Source organism: Myripristis murdjan, chromosome 15 (genome assembly GCF_902150065.1).
Source record: "Myripristis murdjan chromosome 15, fMyrMur1.1, whole genome shotgun sequence".
NCBI classification, from domain to species: Eukaryota; Metazoa; Chordata; class Actinopteri; order Holocentriformes; family Holocentridae; genus Myripristis; species Myripristis murdjan.
Window position 1 is genome coordinate 22776860 of NC_043994.1, and position 18997 is coordinate 22795856.

The 18997-nt window shown below is 42.5% G+C and overlaps 2 protein-coding genes across 2 annotated transcripts in view; both read right to left on the reverse strand.

Moving 5' to 3' along the window:
* Positions 1–2960: 2960 nt before the first annotated feature.
* ly6pge (lymphocyte antigen 6 family member pge) lies at positions 2961–7126 on the reverse strand. The gene is made up of 3 exons (XM_030071352.1): positions 7066–7126; positions 4433–4549; positions 2961–3212 (listed from the first exon to the last, which is right to left on the reverse strand). Exons 1-3 carry the CDS (start codon positions 7124–7126, stop codon positions 3022–3024), a joined length of 369 nt encoding a protein of 122 aa, XP_029927212.1. The 3' UTR covers positions 2961–3021.
* A 608-nt stretch (positions 7127–7734) lies between these two features.
* Positions 7735–18997, reverse strand: part of tacc2 (transforming, acidic coiled-coil containing protein 2) — a 60697-nt gene continuing 49434 nt past the window's right edge. The window contains exons 11-21 of the mRNA XM_030070400.1: positions 18657–18810; positions 18076–18222; positions 17629–17721; positions 14666–14806; positions 14462–14538; positions 12937–12980; positions 12281–12289; positions 10877–11037; positions 10243–10349; positions 9595–9715; positions 7735–8738 (exon numbers count right to left, since the gene is read on the reverse strand). Coding sequence (XP_029926260.1) covers positions 8673–8738; positions 9595–9715; positions 10243–10349; positions 10877–11037; positions 12281–12289; positions 12937–12980; positions 14462–14538; positions 14666–14806; positions 17629–17721; positions 18076–18222; positions 18657–18810 — 1120 coding nt within the window. The 3' untranslated portion in view covers positions 7735–8672. The remainder of the gene's footprint in view (positions 8739–9594; positions 9716–10242; positions 10350–10876; positions 11038–12280; positions 12290–12936; positions 12981–14461; positions 14539–14665; positions 14807–17628; positions 17722–18075; positions 18223–18656; positions 18811–18997) is intronic.

Here is an 18997-nt window from a genome sequence, read left to right on the forward strand (position 1 = left end):
TTCCTGCTGAGTTCATAGTTTTGGATTTATCTTTTCCTGCACAGTCATACCCAGTTAACAAATAAATCTGCATGCATTAATAAGCAGAAGGTTGTGAATATCACCATTGCAAATAAACAGAAGCCAGGAGTATGATGCTCAAACATGATGCCAATATATCATATCACATATCATATCATAGTATATCATATCCCTGCTTTCACTGTTGGATTTCCAGTAACTGGAGTATGAACTCATCCTGATTAGGGCAAAGATACATTCACATGTACCAACACAAACAGAATACAGTGTGTCCCACTTATATCAGCTCAACACAGAACCAGTCACACAGACAAACACACCGATGCACAAACCACACATTCCCAAAGGTGCTGGACACATTGCTCAGAGAGACTAATTATCAAGATAGAGGCTGTCTAAACTGTCAATAATCTTATGATTGATTGTACAACAATGGCACGTATATATTCTGTATCTGCTGGCAACGCTTTATTGAAGCTACATCGTTTTTTTAGTGGCTGCACCTTTACATCAGATGAAAACAAAAATATCTAGATGTCTTGTGCGTCATTTTGCACGCATTTCCTTGTAATTCAGTGGGACACATTTGATATCTTTGGAAACCTTGGGATCTCTCCACTAGAATTTAAAATAAAGCCTTGTGGGTTTAAAGAAAGCTCAGGCACACAGTGTGCATTTGTAATGACAAACCCACTGATGGGACTGGCAGAGTTTAAGAGGTAATACATTCTAGCCCGGAAATTTCAATGTATATATATATATATATATATATATATATATCATCATTTTATATTTAACACAGCTTTTTTGGCCTGCACTATAGACTTAGAGATTATATAGTCTTTTGTATCCACTCCTCCAGCTCTCCAGAGAGAGCAGGTATAAGTCAGATCACATAATTTGCGCTCTCAAGATAAAGTGCAAAAGTCATTCTATTCTAAATCTTAGGATACTACACAAATGTCACAGCAAAACTATAAGTCCCTGTAGGAATATAAAGTGAGGTGAAGTGATGATAACTCGGGAAAATACCATAAAATACCAAAAGATTACTAGAAACCCAGCCCCATGTACCACAGAAAAATGTGAGGATGCTGTAGGAATAAGACGCAATTAATATAGTGTTTTATGAGCAGCATGCGTTTGTGTCAGATACATGTTTTTCCATGAGTTAAGTGTTCATTTCCTGAAAGAAAATTGCTTTTAAAATTTCAGTGAAGCAGACAGAAACACATGGATGGTACTTCCTCATGAAATGATTACACACACATAAAGACATAGTTTAAAAAAGACTGCTATATTGGTTGTATTTAAAACAAACTGAAAGCAAACACTTCTAACCTCTGGTCTTTTATCTGTCAATGCATACACTCAGTATTACCTCCATCGCTGCATGCAATAGTGACATACAGTTCCATACAATATAGAACATGCAATAGACCAATGATGGGAATAATGTCCAGTTTATTAATGATTAGATTTAATTTGCACAATGACAAGTGTACATAAAGGAGCATGTAAAAGAATGCAGGAAACAATATGAGTGTGCAGCTGAGACTCAAACCTGCTAGGGCTGATAACAACACTTCACCTACACACTTTCAAATGAATGTCCTCATTTAATACTAAAAATGTTGTGCATGGACATCCAGCAGCTGAAGGGGTTGCATGTCATGTACATTATATTACATGAGACAGAAACACATTATGGACTATGGAAGTACAGTATGTTCGAGCACAAGTAACAAGCCAATTACCGCAGAGGGAAATGACACAATATCATGTAAAGTATATGTCGCCCACTGGACACACTCTATAGTCAAGGTGCAGAGCTTCTACAATCTTTCTATCTTTATATATAGCCTCCCTCCTATAGTCCATCCTCCCTTGGAAAAAAAAAAATGCACAGTAATTCTTTAAATGGCTTCAAGTTGAGTGGATAAGCCTCATCAGTGTAATGCACCTGGCCACAGACATGTAAAAGGCTTATGTGGATTTGCAACACGTGAGCACAGTTGTCTCACTAGTGTTCCAAAATATCTCAGTCAGACTGTAAGTACAGTCAGTGTGTGACTTGCAGGTAAAAAGCTAATCGTTAAGTATGCACAAGTTAATGGATTTCTCTGTACCACATTTAGCCACGGTAGCATCAGCTGTAATCGGGGATATGGCCCCTAGTCAATGAAAAAAACCTGAGGAGGGCGTGGCTATTTGAGATCCAAGATATAGGGTACATTAGTGTACAATTGCACATTTCGGCATTATATTCAACTGATGACTGTGTATCTTAATTGTTAAAAGGATTAAAAAAAAAAAAAAAAATCTGAATGGGACCAAGAATTAACAGTGATGGAATGGTTCTTATTTACATTAGTGTGGTAAACAGACAGGCAGGTAGGTAGGCAGGTACGTTATGAGGAAGGGCTGCTGCAGATATAGGTATCAATGACTGAAGCAAGCAGGTACATAGTTCTACTTTTGTCCTCACACAATCATTTAATTGCATGGGTGACACATCAACATCAAACAAGGAACCTGAGATCCAATTATTTCCTCTTTAACGTGGACAACAAACGCCAAACGCCATCCATGATACTGTAAATTACCCCTGCCTGTTGTTTCGGTACTTTCGGCATGATCTTCTTGGCTCCACCAGTTATTGGCTTACTGAAATCTACTGAAAGACGCATCTATCTGAGTGCCTCTTAATGGCAGCAGTCCAACATAGTATGCACTATCCACGCAGTCACAACAAACTGCTCAAGGTCTTCTTCGTGCCTCTTAGAGAGATACGAGGCTACAATAGGTATGCACAGTAGCTCAGAGGGCAGGAGTTTGGGAAGTAGGTAAAAGAGCATGTGCATGTTGGGGTAAATGGGTACAGGTGTACTAGTTGGCATCTGTTGTGTAGATAAGGGTATACAGCAGTTGTTGGCATTTCTGTTGCAGATGGATACCAGTGCAGTAGTTGGCATAGCTGATGGACAGCCTTCTGTCTACTTAGAAAAAGATGTGGAACAATAGTGGCAGAAGCAGCAGTAGACTGTTGAGTCCCGGCAGCTTGGAGGCGAAGCCCGACACGTTGCAGTCGTCACTGTAGCAGCAGTGAACTCTGACGCCCGGTGCCCTGTACCCCTGGCTGTTGGCCTGGCTGCAGAAAGACCTGTAGGAGCACGATTTCATCACCCCGCCTGAGAGAGAGACCGTAAATACATGTCAGCTACACTTGTTTAGTATCCATCATAGTCTGTCAGGTTTTCATTCCCTTAAGAAAAATTGGAATACACATGCTTTGGCATCTTGGCATGCTGGCTTTTTCAAATATAGCTGTTTGAAAAATTTGTACCTTCATACCCAAAAATGGTAGAAACCTTGAAAGAACTTCCGCACTATAAAGAGGCCGACTGATGACCATAAGGACAAAAAAAAAAAAAAAAAAAAAAAAGATTTATTCCATAATTGTGCTGAGACAAAAACTGCAAAATAACTAAATAAATAAATAAAGATTCAGAAAAAGAAAATGAAAAAAGCCACCATCAGTATTTTCTTTTATTGCAAGTACCTTCAAGGTTTTTTCTATGTCTGAGCTTTGGAGCCCATTTTCTCTTTGTATTCAAGAAATAAGAGTTTGGACATTTTCGCAAACTCAACTTCAATATCCAGAAGTCATGTGATGTGATGTCAGTAACCTGCACACAACATGCTCATGCTTATCAACCCTGCTGTTTTGTGATGCTTAAACTGAAAACATATGCCAAAGAGGCAAAAGATCAAACATCGATGGGCCCAACTGGATGGTGCTCACCCCTATTTGAGGAGCAAGTTTGTTTTCCTCTCTTAAGTTTTGATTTGTCACTTCCTGTGGGTTGAGAAGGTTTCCCTGCTGACACCAGAACATCACTTTGAGAAGTAGGGTAAATCTGCGGGGTCTCAATTAAGGGAAATGGGACACTCTCCTCTGTGGCAGCCTCACTTTGTGATTTAGGCTGATATTTTTTAGATAAATGTTTTATATTGCCTTGAGCAGCTTTAAATGAAAATCTAAGTGAATTAACTTATCATAATTTTGTGAGGGGGAATTGTCTTTGTGGCAAGAACACGTGGTGTTTTAATTAAGGATATTGACTAAGCAGCGGAAGCAAAGCTGTTCATTCCCTAAAAAGCCCCAGACCACCTGCTGGCTGAGAAGTGTTTCCAGACAGCAGCCTGTCTCCCATTTACACACACACACACATCCACACATCCACAACCACATCCACCCATTCATGCTGACTTATGCATTACTCTATTGTTTTATTGTTTTTCTACACTGCATTATCTACATCTAGGCTTTCTGTGCTCTCTCTGTGGATGTTTATACTCTGGATCCTCAGTTAGAAAAGCAAAGGTCAAGCGAGCTGGTTGGACTCACTGTCATGGCCAATCACTACAGCGCAGGCGTCCGAGTAGCTGGGACAGGATTTGGAGCCTTGCCGGTTGCAGTCATCATTATTGGAGCCCATACAGGTGTAACATTGTAGAGCCTCACCTGAAAAGCAAAGAAAAACACACAGTAATGATACAGTACATGCTTAAGCATACACTACACTGTAATCAAAACAATCACATCACCTGTCCACATCACACAATGTGAAGAATATTGTATAATACTGAATCTGGGAGATGTTTGAGATTTTGAGCTTCAAAGATTTGACAGACCAAACAATACCGCCTGAGCATGAAGTAACAATAAAGATCATGAATATGTGGCTCACTCAGTTTTGATAAGACCTTGTAATTCCAAGTTTATGAAATGTGGCAAAATCCCTGTTGATGCAACACAGAGGAAGAAGGGGTAAACACTGATGGCAGTCCTCCACCAAAGACAAACATTATCAAACCTACTAATAGGCAGGCGGACTCAGTGCCGTTCTTACTGGTAGGAATTAATGAGCTGACTGTGCAGTGAGTGCAGTCGTTTGATCGTTTTACCCTCTCTTTTCAAAATGAGAATTACAGCATGATTGGAGTTTTTGCTCATTTCCTGCATTCCCTTGTGGAAATCAAAGAAGGTCCTAGATGTGTTCCCAAATATGCACATTAATATGAAACAGTGACCAAGACTGCTTTTGAAAGGTGAACTATTATAATCTGATATTACCATTATGAGGCACTTTCACAACACAGTCACGATGATTACCTTTACCAACCAAATTTGAAATCTTTGGGGTTATCATCTGTGAACCGAATGGGAATGAAGACGTGCAGGAGGTATGGCAAACCTCATTAAGAAATATCCCTTTTTGAATTTAAAAATGGCATATCAATGTAAACATTTTCAAGATTACCTTTAAAAGCATGCATATATATATTTTTTAAAACGAGCAAATACTCAAATCATGCTGAAACTGTCCTTTAAGGCAAGCAGAGCTGCAGCTGTCTGGGGACATTAAGGCAAGAAACACATGGGGTTATTGTGACTGCATTACATAATAGCATCAACTCCATTCGATATAAATTCAGAGCCACTGTCAGGTAATGTCAAACAGTAAAAGCACAGATCACAGCTCTAGATTGTTTAGTTGTATAATCTTTATTTACCAGAGGTACATGGGTTGGGTACATGCACAGGTAGGGTACATTCACATCTGGTGATGGGTGTTGGAGTGGGGAAAGTAACATTGCTGCAAGACACACTTACAGTAATCGTCGAGGGAGCTGAAAGCAACAATCACCTACTTCCTCTTCCCATATCTTCCCAGGTCCTCCAAGGAATGGAACTAGCAACCTCCCATCCTCCCTCAAAAACCACAGCTCTCCAGACTGCGGCTACACAAGCCCACCCCCACCCGCAGCATGACTAAGGCACTAAAATGTCTTTCTAAATCTTTCCAGAGAGAAGAGCAGAGAATCACTTGTGACCTTTTGAAACATCTCTTTTACACTTCCTTTTGAAATCCTCCATCTGTCTCTAAAAATCTGAAATGGCTCTCTTCAGAAACAGCCTTTCATGCTCTTTGCTAAGAGGATCAAACAGAGCCTGACTCACAGGAACCATTGAAAGCAACAAACGGTCTCCACAACACCGCATTTCTTGTTTTGGCCAACAAAACTAACCTCTTTTAACCCGGGACACCTTTCTCTGATCAGTCAGTTAGGGATGACTGGAGGGCACAAAAGTGTTCAGCGCTCAGAGAGTTGAAACGCTGTTTCTCCACACAGGTTCAGACAAGTGAAATTTTCAGATCAAACCAGCCAAATCAATTTTTTGTGACAGCACAGGAAAGCACTAAAATTTCAGCCTTTGGAACTGGCCTGTTACAGCGCTAGCACAATTTCAACTGTAAAACAACAAAAGATGCAGCAGCAAGCCAGAGTTTCACATGTAATTATGAGTAGTTGATCTGTTTTTCTTGAATTATAACATTTGTCTGTGTGATATAGGCATATAAATGCCCCCTGCTGTCTCTGGTTGACCCCAATCCATCATGACAGCACAGCCGCTCTCCATGCATGCTGGAAGAATTAGCCTCCAGGCCTATTAGGAGATTAACTGCTCGGATTGCATGCTAGTTACAGAAGAGGATGGCAGATTAAAGGGAAGCAAAACTCAAGGGAATTACTGGAGATATTAACAGCTTGTTGTATATTAATCAACTTACTGTATATCAGTGTTAGAGATCGGGGTTTTAATGTCAAATTCCTGGCCAAAGTGAGTCAATATGCATGTAATTTTTTGATCCGGGCTGTTTTGTTAAGCATCACTGAAAGTTGGGGCCTTTTAGCACCAGTCGCCCTAATCAACAGGTTCCTGCTTGTCATGACGATCAAATCTTAAGTTCTGAAGAAGACAAAAGCTGAGATACAAAGGATGAAGAGACCAGACAGTCATGGGCAACATGGACAAAGCAGATAAGAAGGTAAATTTGAAGGAACTCTCACAGGGGAAACCAAGAAGGGCTGAGGGTTACAGACAGAGGGCAAAACAGAGGCACAGAGGGAAGGTTAAGATGGAGAAAGGCAGGACAGACGTTAATAGAGTAAAAGAAAATTAAAAGTCCTTACTATGTGTTGCTAGGAGGACGATAGTGAACAGGAGCAGCGAAAAGCACTGGACAGCTCTCATGTCGCTGGTGGTCCTTGGTCGTCCTGATGGTACAACAAAAAGCAGGTTGTTTGCTCCTAAAGCCCCCTGAGCTTAATCTGAGTGATGAAATGAGCTAATATCCCCCCGCCTGTACCGGCAAGGAGATTACCAGCTCCTCTACTGGGCCCTGCAGCTCCGTCTTGAGATCCAATAGTCGTTTCCTTGACCAGACTGAGAGGGTAATACAGTGGGATTCATCCTGTGTCACACACCTTGCAGACTTCCATTCTTCAGCCACACCCCCTTCCACACCTTGGCCCCGCCCTAGCTTGCCCCTGTCCTGACCTGATCCACCCTTTCCTCGTGTGTCATCCATAGACCCTCCTCATCCCTGCTGAACCAGGATTGGCCACGTTGTCGCGATCACGTGTGCTCATGTGCGTCTCAGACTGACAGAGAGCAGCACATTGAGAAATAATCTTGGGTCAGGTCAACTAAATTCGTAATGCTGGCCTGGAGAAATTCTTGGTACCCTGTCTTGCAAGGTGCGAAACACCAAAGACAAGGTTTGATTTTGGTGTACGTTGTATCAAATGGGAGCTCCTAATTGCATTTATGTGTTTAAAAAAGACAGAGTGACACCAGTATGCTGTATTGCCATCTTTTATTGCACTTTGTAAGCAGATGCTGTACAGTAGCTGTGCAGAGAAGTCAGAGATGCTCCTCGGAGTGACACAACAACCATTGCAGGACTAGGACAAATCCATCCAAAATTAAATTACCCCTGGTCACGACTGATTACAGTAACAATTAGATTCCTTTATATCAAAATAAAATCAAAAAATAAAATCCCACGATTTCATCAAGAAAGCTATGACAAGTATGACAAGTATCTACAAGGTTACATGAAGAAAGCAGGTTTTGAATGACAGAGCAGCTGTATCAAAAATGCATGAGTCTTTTTTTTATAATTTGAATTTCCTATATACAAACATAAACATTACAAGTTTATCTTTCCTCTCTCACATGCAATAAGCTATTGTTATTGTTTGTATTCTCTTAGTGGTGTAATTCAACATTTTATTAACTGATCTTTACTCTTTTTCAAAGGCTATCTTTCTTTTGTAATAAGAAGAGACAACAACAGTAGTGGGTAAACAGTCTTCTCCATCAGTGGCTGTCATGGCAACATCATTGTAGATGATTTAACCCACAATCAACGCTCTCAGCTTCTTTCATTTTCATACTAGCACACGAAAACACACACTCTCATACACACATGCACACATACGCCCATTAGTGATATGGTATGCACATATTTTAAAACTTGAGACCAGACCCCTGATACAGTAAAATACACTGACACATCAAAATGTACAGGGTGATAAAGAGGAAGCCGCTCCTGTGGATCCTGTTATACACAAAGTCAGTAGGAAATATAACTCCAACACCATTTTGGCCTTAGATGTCCATCAGTCCAGTGAGGAGTGGTAAAATATTCCCTCTCCTCTTTTCCATGTCCCAGGTAAATCTCTGACAGCCGCTTCCCTTCTCTGTGAGATTTGGCCGGGATGTGGCGTTGCCGCTAACTCTTCCCCATTTTGGCGATCAGCTCATCACAGATCTTTGTCAACTCCTCAATCTCTTTGTTCTGTAGAAAGAAAAAAAATCAGGAGCCGTTATATATATGCATTTGTAAACCACTGTCATTTTCATCTTTAAAGCAACAGTTCACCCAAAATATAAAACTAAGTTTCTGTGTGATTTGTCAAGGTTTCCGGTCTGCCATGAGCTCCCCTGTCTCCCAGCACCTCAATATGCATGTCTTGGGTAGTTATAAAAAATTTACATGTGCAGCAAAATCTCGTTGACATGAATAAACAATATAATCCACAGTTTTTAAAAAGCAAAAAGTTTTTCTAGGAACTATTTTCTGCTGGAGAATGCCAACAAACTCTATCTATCCACTGCCCAGAGAGGCAGATAGATAGAGTACGGTTTGTTTGTGTTGTACAGCTGATCTTGAGTTTTCTACATGTAAATTTTGGACTTTGTGCTCCAGAAAACAATACCCATCCAACCCCATTGTATTGGCGTACTAGGACACAGGGGAGATCGTAGCAGATTGGAAACCTCATCAAATCACACAGAAAGTCTACGGATGGACTGTATTAGGATTAAGTGGGAAATGTCTTTTCTCTCTTTTTTTTTTATTTGGTATTATTAGGTTGAAATGCTCCTTTAAATTGTAACTGTGAACTCTGAAATGCGCTCTCTAGCTCTTAACATTTACTTTCCACGTTTTTCAATAGCGTATACTCCTTCCTGCTGCGCCCAGAGACGATGTAGAAAATAAACCCCTACAATCAATACCTGCCTGAAACAAATGATGCTGGCTTAGCATATGCAGTGTGATTTCATTTGAGACACCCTGCAGCTTGGATTACAGACTGGAATTCGTATTTTTGCAGGTCAGGGCTGGTGTGCTAATGAGGAAACTCACTGACCTTCTGCTCCAAGGTGCGCTCCAGAGAGTCCACCTTCATCTGCTCCTTCCTCAGGCTGGCCTGGTAGGCTGCCTGCTCCTGCTTTGCCTTGGCTCGCACCTGGGCTATGTCGGAGTTGGCCCTGGTAACACACGTCATGGGGATTTCACAATAACAGAATTTTAGTGGTTGACACCAATAGCAGTGAAAATCCATGGTTAACGATACCTGATTCGATACCATGGCAAAAACAGAAATCCCATTCAGCACACACTCCTTTATTTGTGTGTTTCAAGCATTTAAACATACAGGCTACACTACAATACGAGCACTGAGTTACAAATGCAACACTGACCTGCAGCATTCAAGTAGAAAACAAATCACCCCAGCAAAATTTCCAATCAGAGGAACTGCATTAAATGTCTTGCTGTAACAGTGACGTTGATACAAGCCACGCTAGTAACAATATTATTTGTAGCTGTATCATTTTCAAAGTAGGAGTACAGTATGCAACATCTACAGCACACAGATAATTATAATGGCCCAAGTCTGAACAAATGTAAGCTCGGCATTCAGCCGTTGCGTAGCTCAAGTGTACTGTGGTTATTTTCTTAGGGGAAAACCATACTTTCATGGCTGAATGAATGTGAGACAATTATCTGGACTCACTTGTCTAGTTTCTCCTCCGCATGAATCTTCAGGGCTTGATAGCGCTGCTCCTCCTTACGGACCCTGGACAGATACTCTTGAGCGCATTTCTTCAGCACCTCCTCGTTCTGAATGGAGCAAGAACAGTTTCATTACTGAACATTCAGTTGAAATAATATTGAATCTGCAGTCTGGCCAAGTTCAATGCCCATATCGCAAGAGCTGCAATACTTTGAAAAAGGTAAAATGTGTGGCAAAATTTAAATGAAGCGTTGTGGTGCTAGAGATGCCCTGGCATACAAATTATATTCTGTATGTATGTTTACTACAGACCTCAATAAAAATCACATTATTATCATTTTAATATTTTTTTTAGTGAAAATGAAAACTATGATGAAAATATTATCATTCCCACTAGAACAGTGAATAAGACTGCAAATGCAATATCTGTCAAAATAATCTCAATTTCAATTTCAATTTCATTTTTTTTTTTTTTTTTTTACCATATTGTACGGCCGTATGAGCTGTAAATTTTGGATGACTGTGAAAGTTGGTCAGGCTGTGAGTGCTCATTAGAAGTGACTAATTTCGGTCAGTGTCTGCATGCGTTTGTGTGTGTGTGTGAGTGCGTCCTGTACATGCATGTGCTCTTCACCTTGCGGAAGCCCTCCAGCACATCTTTCATCTTCTCGTAGCGTCGGAAGAGATCTGCCAGAGACTTTTCCACTGAGTTGAGGTCTGCCAAGGCCTGGTCCTTCTCTATTATCAGCTGCTGGATGGTGTGGTGGGACAGAGACTTCTCTTTCTGCTCATCCTCTGATGGATATGACACAAATACACTGTAGATCAGACCATCACTGTACATAATAAAGACACTAGTCTAGAAGATCCACACAGAGTAAGCGCATCTACGCCTACACATGGACACATGTACACACACTCACACACACATCCATGCACTTGACATTGTAGAAAATGGATTAGTTGATTAGTACAGAGCTGAATGGCATTTTTAACCGTTTACTAATGAGACTTACGGATAAACCTAGTGGAGCATGCAGACAAACAAAAGTTGGGAACAATGGGAAACTCAAAGAGACCCGCGAAGAGTTAAGGCAGAGGTGGTTGCTGGCTTTTCTTAAGCGGCTTCAGAATTAAAATGACAGCAGTTTCCAATGTCACCCCCTTCACGGTTTTCCTTTCCTCTCGATTCCTTTCCTTTCCTACCACAGGCTTAGATAATAAGCAAGCTTAACTCGCTAATCCTACCTGAATGACTTAGGATTTTAGGGGCTCTCCAGAGTACATAAGTGAATGTGTACCAAGATCTCAAATGTTACAACCAATTTTTTTTTTTTTTATTACGTCTTTGCCAGGCAGCAGCCTGGAGGGGATAATGTGGTCAGTTGTGCACGTGTGTGTGACTGTTTGTGTGTATGTGTGTGTGTGTGTGTGTGTGTGTGTGTGTGTCTGTGTCTGTCTGCAGCTTATCTCACATACTAATGGGCCTATCAGCTTAATATTTTTTGTTCACAGCTATGACTGTATGATCAAGGACCTGTTGCGGTTGCGGTGAGTCAAAACTTTTGAAAAACCTGTTTTACTCCACAACTCCTCAGCTGTTTTTTTTTTTTTTTTTTTTGCTGTACAAGCACCAGAAAAGGGGAGATATGCAGGCAGTGCCTCCGTATTTTCCCTTCTCCCAGCAGGCAAAAAGGGGTGGTTTACTGCCAAAGTCTGAGCACTGGAGAGGGGGAGATACGCCTGGTGGAGATCTGCCCCTGCCGCCTGCACTCTTGTAGTTTAAATTTGAGATGGCTGAAGGTTTTATTGAATTAAATGTCAGGATCTGAACAAAACAGAAAATACCAAAAGCTGGTTTCCTTTTCTCAGTTTCAAAAAGTACAACCAAAAGCCTTTGACATATGAAAAACAAAAAAAAAATGGCAAAACAAATGTCACTGGATGAAGTGAGCACATCTAGTCCCCTCCCTCTGATGGACAGATGGACAGATGTGAGCAGACACAAACAACCGAAGGAAGATTCCACGTTACTTACCTGGCATGCCTGACAGGGTTATCAAATAGTAAGGGGCAAAGATGGGAGCAAAACAGAAAAGAAGGGACTGTGTTAAGTCAAGCTGGGAGGGCAGGACGCGTGAGAGAGCCGAGTGTTAAGCACAAGCAGAGACAGATTGCTCTTTTTGTGAAAGTGCTTGAATGAAAGTAAGAGAGCAGAGAGCAGCAAAATCAAATCTTCACAAAAGTCCAAAGGTGGCAAGGATGATGTAAGTGAAAGCAAAGATAATGCAGAGAATGAACAGAATGGACTTAAAAGTGGAATTATCTGAGTCCGGCAAGCCTGGACAAAAGTGAGCACAAGTGGGCATTTCTCTGTCCACTGGCATCATGTTTTCATATCAATTAATCAGAAAAATAAGCACAGAAAACAGCAAAGCTAGCATAAGATAGAGGCTCAATAAATAGCTAACTCTCTGGAATCAGCACCAGTGGATTAGGGTACATAAATAGCTCATGTATTCTGTTCAATTTGCAAATAAATGACTGGGGCAAAAAATAGTGGTGGAGGGTGAGAAATAAAACCATTTGCTTTTAAAAGAAATTCATGTGCATTGAGAAGAAAGACTGGGCTCAGTAGCCCATGACCAATGTTGGCTTTCTGTTCTGTGAATGTGTGTTTAACCTTGAACTCACCTATCATCTGAGCAATGGTCTTCTCATACTCAGCAACGATTCTCCTATAAAGAAAAATTACATCAATAGATGAGATAAATAAGATCATATCGGTAGGACACATTTTAATGCGTTTTATATTGCACTATTTCAAATGTGAGAAGTCTCTAAAACAATTCTGCTTTGCATGATTCATATGATTTATTTTATTTTTAACTCCACCAGCAAAGTTGGAAGGAGAATATGTTTTATCCCTTTTGTTTGTTTGAAAAATATCTCAAAAAGTTAAAGATAGGTTTGGCTGGAATTTGGTGGGCGGATAGTCCTTAGCCAAGAGATCAGTTGATTAAATTCTCTCAGCTGATTATTTTCATGGTGATCCAGATCTGGGATTGTCCCCCCTAAGACAATTTTATGCTGTACTCATGGGCTGGTGGGATGGTCCATCTGGGATTTGGCTCTGAAACAGCACTGCGTTAGTGTGCTATTTTTTTTTTTGTAAATCAAACCATGAAAACAAACAATAAACAAACATGCAGTAAAGTGCTACAGGCTTCAGGTAGCTTCAGCTTTGCGAGTTGCAAAAATTGTTCCAAATTGGATGCTGCTTTGCTTCTAGTTGTACAGGTTACGTTTGTGTTCTTGAAAATGAAACTAAAACTATATTTAGAGTTGTATTCTTTCATCTCATCTACACTGTTTTTTTTACAGTTGCCATCTGATTCTTGTTGCTGGAAGTTACCCTAACAGTCCGAGCCAACGTGCAGCAGGAGCCAATAGGAAACCTTGTTTTGGTAAAAGCAGGTTGCCAAAGAGGTAAGAGGATTGATTAGCCATGCCTCCCCCTTAGCTTTTTAGCCCCTCCTTATCCCAAACCCAATCAGTCTAATGAAGTAAGCTGTGTCTTATCCACACAGACCAAGCTGTGGCCAGCTGGACCCCCACCGAACACCTGCTGACAGACAGCAGAGGGAAGAGGTTTCAGAGCTGCCTATCTCCATCTCTCTGAACCACCATTAGTAGCATTTTGCTGGACATAGATTTATCATTTCTAGACATAAATGTGATGGTACTTAATCCCAGTTGTGAGCCGCAGTGAGGTTTTAGTGGTGTAAGCCAAATGGCAGCAAGTTAAGTTAAAGCCCCTAACACATGCCTCATGGAGCACATGTGATTTATCAAATAGCTACAGTACAACATGTCAGCCACATCCATAAAACCACCAGAAACAATAAACATCGTCTTGGTCTGTGTCTCCAATGTCCACTGTTACCACTCCTGGCATGCTAATAATTCATGGACATCTTTAACTGGCTCCCCACTACTTGGTTGTCACTGGCTTCGGTTTTCCTTTTGAGAGCGATAAACCGATTGACAAGCTCAGGTGTCAGTAATGATGGGTGGGGCCTGCAAGTGGGAAACTAAGCATCATCAGGACACAACACAATTTAAAGAAGGTGTCAAGAGGCTGTAAATCCACAGTGTATGGGTGGGACCTGGCAGCGGTGACGTGGTGGTGATTACGACCCTGTGCAGCACGCCTTACCTCATCTCCACCACTTCTTGTCGGCTGTCCTCGTATTTCCTTTGCCACTCCAGCACCTCCTTCTCTTTTGTCACAATCTGAGGAGAAGGGAAAACGTAATTAGGTAAATCTGCGGCATCCAGAACTGAAACGTGCAAAGATGCTACAACTATGCAGCACATATGCTACAGCTAGAATTGAATTGAGTGTCCTTGTGTTGGGTACCTCCTCTCGTGCTATCCCCAGGGAGTGGTCCAGCTCTCTGGGCAGGTAGGGGCTCTCCCCCTCGCTGTAGCCGGTGGACGTCCTGGTGTAGAGGGAGGACTTGGACACAGCACTCTCTACTGGAGACGGCACATCTCTCTGCTACATCCAGGAATCAAAGAAGAGGCGCGGGGGAGAGGGAAACATACCATTTACATATCAGGCCAAGCTACAGATGGGACACAACACACCCTTGGATGGGTGGGCACACACACATTCTCACCAAGATTCCTGAACCAAACCACAAGGCAGCATCAAGCTGTATCAAAATATACCACACAGCAAAATCAGTATGTAAATGAGGCAGGCTGGTGAGATTCCTGAAGACTTGGGGCAGCTGGAACATGATTGGATGATAGTCTTCAATGCCACAGTAGTGGCCAAGCGATTGGCTGATGCTGCCCATGGCCAGGAGGTTATGACCACCTGCTCATCAGTAGCTTGAATGTGATTGGGTCCAGGCAAAGCAAAGGGGAAGGAAGAGAGTGGTTGATACAACAGAAACTGCATCTTCTACAGTAGAGGGGTGGTGGGCATTGGGTGGCAAGGGACATACAGTAAGTGTTAGTCTTAAATGATGTTAAAGGGCACATCATAATATAATAAACTGGCTTTACCACTTGCAAAACAACATAATTACATCCACAGAGTTGATTGTCTGTACCCCACTATGACATTTGATGATCCATTTATGAAAGTCAGGGTATAATAACCACAAAATTCAGAGGATTTATTATTAGAGAAAAATTGATTTTGGATGTAGTGGTGAGACACATCGACAGACTCTGAAAGCCAAACAAAAGCACAAATGTCCACTAAAAACACACTCACAAAAAAAAAAAAAAAAAAAAAAAAAAAAAATCCTTGCTTGAGCAACAATTTGGGTCCCCTCTGCTCTGATAGGGATTTAACCATCCCCAGGAGAACAGGATTACAGGAAAAAAAAAAATGATTAAATGGTTGGGGCTCACAGGGAGACAAAGAGACTTAGAGACTTCTAATACACGGCAAAGAGAGGGAAGTGCGAGAGCGTTTGCTCCATTCCACTGGACGTGTTGACCCAAGTGCTATAAACCTTGAGAGATATGGTTCAGGTTATGTAACCAAAGACCTTGGCCTCCAGGCAGCAACCGATTGGGCTTACCGTCCCAATCCAGCAGTTTAAAAAGAAAAGGAAGAGCAAGTCATTCCAAACCTGTCCTGCAGTGGTAAGACTCATTATTAACCTTACCTTAAACCTCAGGCTTACATTACAATCCGCATGAAATCCCCCCAAATCTCATTACTATAAGTTGGCAGTGATATTTAAGTACAATAAAACAAAATGGGGTGCAATGGATGAATAGATGTGTTTTAAATGTGTGTTCTACTGGTTCATATGGCATATAAGCTGGATTGTGCATCAGGTCACAAGGAGCTCATTGTAAAAGTTATAGTTTGAGCACGGTTAGCAGACGTCCTGTGGACAAAGATCACAAGAAATTTACTATGGTATCTTCCTCCAAAGCTTTGCATTGAACAAAAGCAAGAAAAGTTAAGTCAGTCCTTAACATAGATGCAGATGATTCAGACAAAAATCATCACAAAGTGAACAGAAAATGGGACACAGTGGATATACTGTGAATCCACTGAAGACAAACTTTTGTCAAGACAAAAATGGCCAGACACCACAGAGTAACTACAGTATTCTCACTCAGGTAGATAAAGACACTGTACTGGAGACAACTGCTTAAGCCAAGTGAGGGTTACATTTTCTCACAAAGACAAGGTGAAGCTACAGTATGGGTAGGGAGAAGTAGCAAAGGGAGTGAGGTTCCTTAGGGATGAAGTGAGAACAGTGAGATCTTACAAAACATCTCAACCTACATGGATCTCAGGACTCAATATAAAAGCACTGGAGTCTACAGAAGCTGTAGTTGGATTAGGGCAGGGGTAGCAACTGGGAATAATGTTACTCTTCTTACTTTCATAAGGGGTGAACCGCTGATTTTCCATCGCCGAACGGTGGGCTTCTTGAGGCGGGACTGTGAAGCGCGTAAGACAAAATCATGAGCCATGAGAGAAAAGAGGACCAGAAAGTGCGGGCTCCGTCTTTTGGATGAATTTCTCCTCTGACCTGATAAACCTGACCCACCACTGATCAAGGTCCAAGCTTTTACACCATCAAGTAGGACAGCCGTCATTCTCAGTATTCCACGCGAGTGATACAACCAACAAATCCCCAAGGACTACCTGAAACTCCAGCCAACCTGAATATTTACAGTCGCCTGCCCTGATCTTGATAGTTGTTAGTGCTGTTAGTTTGGGTAAAGGACCAATTCACAAAACAAGAATGTGACTGGGACTTTGAGTGATGACGGCACATCATCAAACAAGCATATTGTTTTGATCGCCATTGCATGTCTGAGCTGCTTGTTGTAAATGAAGCATGACACATCCCCAGTCACATTCATGCTTATCTAGCTACTGTAAGCTTCTCCCGAACGGGCAACATGCATGTTGCCTAACATGCATATATAAGGCAAGGGACTGAGAAGGCACAGCAACAGTGGTCCAAAAGGAGAGCTGATCCAAAAGGGCTTGCTGCTAGTCAGGGGAAGGGGTAAGGGCATTAAGCCATGTTAGAGATGTCATATGTAGGGACTGGGGAGAGGTGGCAGGGCTGTAGATGTAGTGGTGCAGCCACCATGTTGATAAGGCCATGGGTTCACAGTCACACTCAGAATGGTGTGATTAAGGGACGGATAGGCAGGCTGAGACACACTCATGCACCCACACTACCATACAGTCGCACACTCATGCATAGACACACACCCACTCTCTCGGTACCATTCGCTCAAGATGCATCCTCGCACACAAACACACACACACACACATACGTTCACACACACATACAGCAGGTGCAGGCTGACTCAGCGCAGTACCTGTGGGGTTACATTGGAGAGGGAGGGGCACTGAGAGATGTTTTTGGCTACCTGCAGAGCCTCTATCCTCAGGGCAGCAAGCACCAGCTCCTCCTGGGCCGCACACACAAGGAGGGAGGGAGGGAGGGAGGGAGGGGGGAGGGATGAGGCAGGTGGCGGCCCAAGGATGAGAGAGCAAGGGGGAAGACATACAGAAACTTGAGTTGAGTGCACACACTTACTTTTCTGTCGACATCGCACACACCAACAGACACTCACACACTAAACAAAAATGCAACTCAAATAAGTGGAGGAAAGGAAAAATAGGAAATGGAAAAGGTGGATAACAATGGGAAATAAACACATTCACACAAGTACACTTTCTCACACCAGGGCCACATCTCTGCCAGCAGAGGCCATTAAGGTTTGTCAGGAAGGGTCATGTGCTCGTACAGTCTGTCAACACACCTGTAGCTTGTGGGCGAAGGCAGTGGGGTTGGTCTCAGCCAGGTCAGGCTCCAGGTACTGCAGGGGGTCGCCACAGTCAGACAGCCTGTCTAACAGGGGCATGGCCAGAGCCGGAGCAGGGGCCTCCACTGGGCTCTGGCTAGGGGGCTAAAGGGGCACCAAGGGGTAGGAGGCAGAGGACGGGAGAGGAGGGCAGGGGTCAGCGTGGCAAAGCAAGCGCTGGGCGTGTCAGTGGGAGCGTTGGGAGCTGAGTCACCGAGCTCAAGCTGGGAACTGAGTCACCGAGCTCAAGCTGGGAACTGGGTGTGACTGGCTAGCCAGCTGTTACCAGCAACGAGGCTTCAATGAAAGTCAGTGTGATTGATGGCGTTTATGTTGGGCGTAATGAGGCTACCCTACAGAATGTGGCACTCTGTCTCCCCCTAGTGGGTAAAAAAATGACATGGTATGAAAACTACAAAATAAAACAGCGGTACTTTTTTTCACAACACATGATAATGACTAATGTGAGGACAAGACGGCACATACTTATGTAAAGAATACTGACATCCCCTCAAAACAGACAGAAATCTTTAACTCACCTGCTCGTCCCTCTCGGCGCTCTGTGTTCGGCTGAGTGCCTCGCTCTCCCTCTTCTTGCCCTTGTCTCCAGCAGAGCCCTCAGGTCCGGGCCGAGAGCATAGCACCGGTGTCTTCATGCCTGCTGTTATCTGGGCCTCCATCTCCTCAAAACTCCTACACAGAGTGAGAGAGAAAGAGAGTGGGCAAGAGAAGGACACAGAGAGAGAGAGCTATCACAGCTATATGATGGATAGGGGTGTTAATGACGTATGTTGCAGGTGCAAGTGAAATATGTACTATTCTGCAGTGCACGTCATACTCGTTTAAACTAAGCAAACAAGTGCAACCAGCAAATGGCTGA